This window comes from Micromesistius poutassou, assembly GCF_964030765.1.
Source record: "Micromesistius poutassou genome assembly, chromosome: 4".
NCBI lineage: Eukaryota > Metazoa > Chordata > Actinopteri > Gadiformes > Gadidae > Micromesistius > Micromesistius poutassou.
In genome coordinates, this window is record NC_140274.1 from 9,476,668 (window position 1) to 9,480,342 (window position 3,675).

Here is a 3,675-nt window from a genome sequence, read left to right on the forward strand (position 1 = left end):
TCCATTATGTGGCTCTTCATCTTCCCCACAGCGCCCAGAGCGGGTGCACACTGCTTAATGTGCACAACTTATTGCTACATGTTGAGAGTCTGCATGAGGCCCACTGACCCTCATTTCTTCCAGGGAACTCTTATTGCTTTGTGCAAAAACATCGTGTCCAGCGGCCAACGTTTCGTCATCGGAACACAAACAAGCACGACGTACTCCCCATAGCTACTGTTGGAAAGCGTCAGAGGTCACTGTGATGTCCTGGAGCAGGAGATGTGAAGTGACGTCGAGGAGGAGCTGAGGGGATCCCACGCAGTTTCGCCTTAAACCGGACCAACATGTTGCTGCTTTCCGCGCTTCCATGGAGCTATCATCGTCTCATGTGACACCGTACCTCTGCCCAAGTCAAACAAACACAAGAGCGCACGCCACATCGCTCCGCTGCTGATTCACTGGCCGGGATCTGCCCTGGCGAATCATCGTGATGAACAGAGCTTGGCCCGTTGTGTGCATCTGTATCCGTATTCATCATTTCAAGAGGTTGTTTATGGTGAACATTATATTGCTGATTTATATTCTCCCGACAAGAGTTCTTGATCTTTTTGCGATATGGTTCAATTGCTTATTGTGCAAAGTAGTATTTGGTGTCCTATTGTATTCTCTTTGTATTCTCTTTTGTGTGTGTATGTTTGTGTGTCTGGTGTGTGTGTGTGTGTGTGTGTGTGTGTGTGTGTGAATGTGTGTGATATAGAGTATGAGGTTACATGCGAGTGCCGTGTGGGAACATTGGCATACGTCCGTATGCTGTCTTCAAAATAACAAATGTTGCCTCTTTTGACTTTGCTGCGAGTTGTTTATGAATACTTGAATTAATCTCCCTCCCACACATTGCCACAAACAACGCTGCATGTGGGTAACGTCTCTGTGCATGTGTGTGTGTGTTCACAGCTTATGGTTCCATCAATGTACAGCAGTGTGTGAGCTGAGCGTCAGTCTCTTGGACCGGTCAGACAAGTGTGGATATCGTTCATGTGTAATTCAATAAGTATTCATCATCTGTCCATTCAAACTCCCGTCACGTGTTGTTTTCATGCAACCCGGTGGCAACAACAACAGGGTTCTTTGAGGAACGAGAGGCAATTCAACACATCTTGATCATAACTTCAAAAATAATCCCTATTTTACTATAAGAATAATTCCCAAACGGAAGGTGGACTCTTTTTCCCAAGAAGACCAAAATAAATCCCCTTTGGGCGCAGGGTCGCGTTACCCCAGATGGCCGCCATTCAGAGCTGGTTCCCAGCGGTGTTCCTGTCCGCTACAGGTAGGTGGTGGCCTCTCTGTTCTCTCTCTCGCGGGCCTGGGCCACGGCCACGTTGATGCACTGCAGCCACTCCTCGGCATGCTTCTCGTCCTGGGCCTTCAGCACGTACGTCTTGCTGTCGGTGAAGATCTCAAAGGCGCGCGGCAGCCCCCGATCCCGCCGCTTCCTCGCCACCACCTAGGGAGCGTAAAGCAGAGAGGGAGGCTGGATGAGCGAAGGACTAGCATCACGAAGAAGACTCCATTAATAATCGGAACTCTGATAGCAGACTAGATAAATAATCTGGAGTCTGATAGCAGACTAGATTAATGATCTGATGTCTGATAGCAGACTAGATCAATGATCTGATGTCTGGTATCAGACTAGATTAATGATCTGAAGTCTGATGGCAGACTAGATTAATAATCATGATCTGGAGTCTGATAGCAGACTAGATAAATAATCATGATCTGGAGTCTGATAGCAGACTAGATTAATGATATGAAGTCTGATAGCAGACTAGATCAATGATCTGATGTCTGATAGCAGACTAGATCAATGATCTGATGTCTGATATCAGACTTGCTCAATTTGGTCAACAGGAAGTTTCACTTTCTTTCGGTTTATTAGTTTTCCACCAATCATGTTGCTGGAAGCAAGGTCTGTTACAGCATAATTGCCGCTTTTGGCGGGTTAAAGCAAAACATGATGCCCTGACCACAGAGTTCTGAGGAAAAGTGTCTGGAAAGGTTTCAAATCAACACTGTGAGGACTGGCCACTGTAATAATACAGTTATTATAATCCCTTTCTGAAAGCTTCCTGGCTTTAGCGATGGAGTATTTCTTCTGTAGCATAACACAACAGGAAACAAGGCGTAACTTAGCCCCCTGCCGGTTCTGGATTCTGGCCCAGGCTCTAAACCGTCTCCCCCGAGAAATCTGCTATAGCACTGTAGGGCTGCTGTTTCTAATGAGACAGCTGAGAGAGACTTGTCTAGTCTAGTAAAGCCTGGGTGAGCTGTCTGCGTTGTACATACAGCCCTTGGAAAATGGATCAGTTTGGAAAAATAAACAACACAGATCTGATAACGATCTAAAGGTGCCAGGTAACGATAGACTGGGTTGGAGACTCCAGACTGCAGTATGTTATACGGATTGTCCTCAATATGTAGAGCTTTTCTTAACTGGTTCTTACCTTGACACTCTGCACCTTGCTGAGTTCAATGGGGATGTCTTCAAGCTCATCTTTCTGCAGGGAGAAGATAAAGACATACATAACAAATAAGGCTTATGGGGAACAAAAGGTGGAGAATGTAGCACATATGGAGCTCATATTTTCCCCAAAAATAAAGTGACCTGCACTGACTGGGGTTTGGTAGTAGGTCAACTTTTTTCAACTTTTATTTCGGTCATGTAAAAGCCAAGTTTTAAAAAGTCAAGCACAAAAAGAAAGAAAGTAAAAGTAAAAAGAAAGAAAGTAAAAATACATACAACATGAATTAACTGAAGTAATTCTAATGCAGATTAGAAATGACAACCTTAAATGACGCAGGCCTTAATGCTAGTGTGACTTGAGGCCAGTGTGCGAAATTCCGTTCAATATTCGGGGGGGTCCCCATCTCCCGATTGTTGCGCAATATCTATCTAAATTTTTCTCATGCAGTAGGCCTATAGCATAGCAGACGTCAAGGCGCAAAGTCTTCGCTGTGGGCGGTTCTATGGCGCTGTTGCTATTATGGCGCAAATCTAAAATGGGTTGGGCTGAAACCCGTAGGTGTGTTTTGGGCGTAACATGCAATAAACCAATGAGAGTGGCATCCCATCCCCTTGAAGAGCCAGCTCATTTTGACTTGATGAGTTGATTTTTGACAGCGCGTTTGCAGTCTCCGCTGAGACAGATGCATGACCACATGAATTTCATATGGCTCAGTTTATGGCCAAATAATAGCCCTAATTAACACATGGAATAGCGTTTTCTTCTCCAACTTCTGAAACACTGATTCGTCATGTAAATTGCGGCAAAGACAACTTAAAACATATGCGGACGCGGTCCTCTATTGTATACATTATCGTTGTCGACTTGTGTTCATAATATGCATGTGTCCCCCTGTTAATATACACGCCATGGACTGCATTATGCGTTACGTGTTTAATTTGCGTGTGTTAGATGGGCGCGCACACACACGCGCACCAAGCATCACCCGCATTCTTTCATTCTTTTAAACACTCACTCGCGGTAAAACTATGTTTTCTCACGATCAAATACTCATCAATCCTAAAAGTAATGGGCTTGTACACGTTGTCTGGGTCAAGAACATATGTGTTTGCTGGTGTTTGCAGATGCATTGATTTAAAAGTACAACTTACCGCTGTATCAGCTGTTC

The 3,675-nt window shown here is 44.7% G+C and overlaps 1 protein-coding gene across 1 annotated transcript in view; it reads right to left on the bottom strand.

The window, feature by feature from the left end:
• The window catches only part of veph1 (ventricular zone expressed PH domain-containing 1), a 72,909-nt gene continuing 69,234 nt past the window's right edge, over nucleotides 1-3,675 (bottom strand). The window contains 2 exon segments of the mRNA XM_084466665.1: nucleotides 1-1,489; nucleotides 2,487-2,540. Of these exon segments, the coding sequence (XP_084322791.1) occupies nucleotides 1,307-1,489; nucleotides 2,487-2,540 (237 nt within the window). The 3' untranslated portion in view covers nucleotides 1-1,306.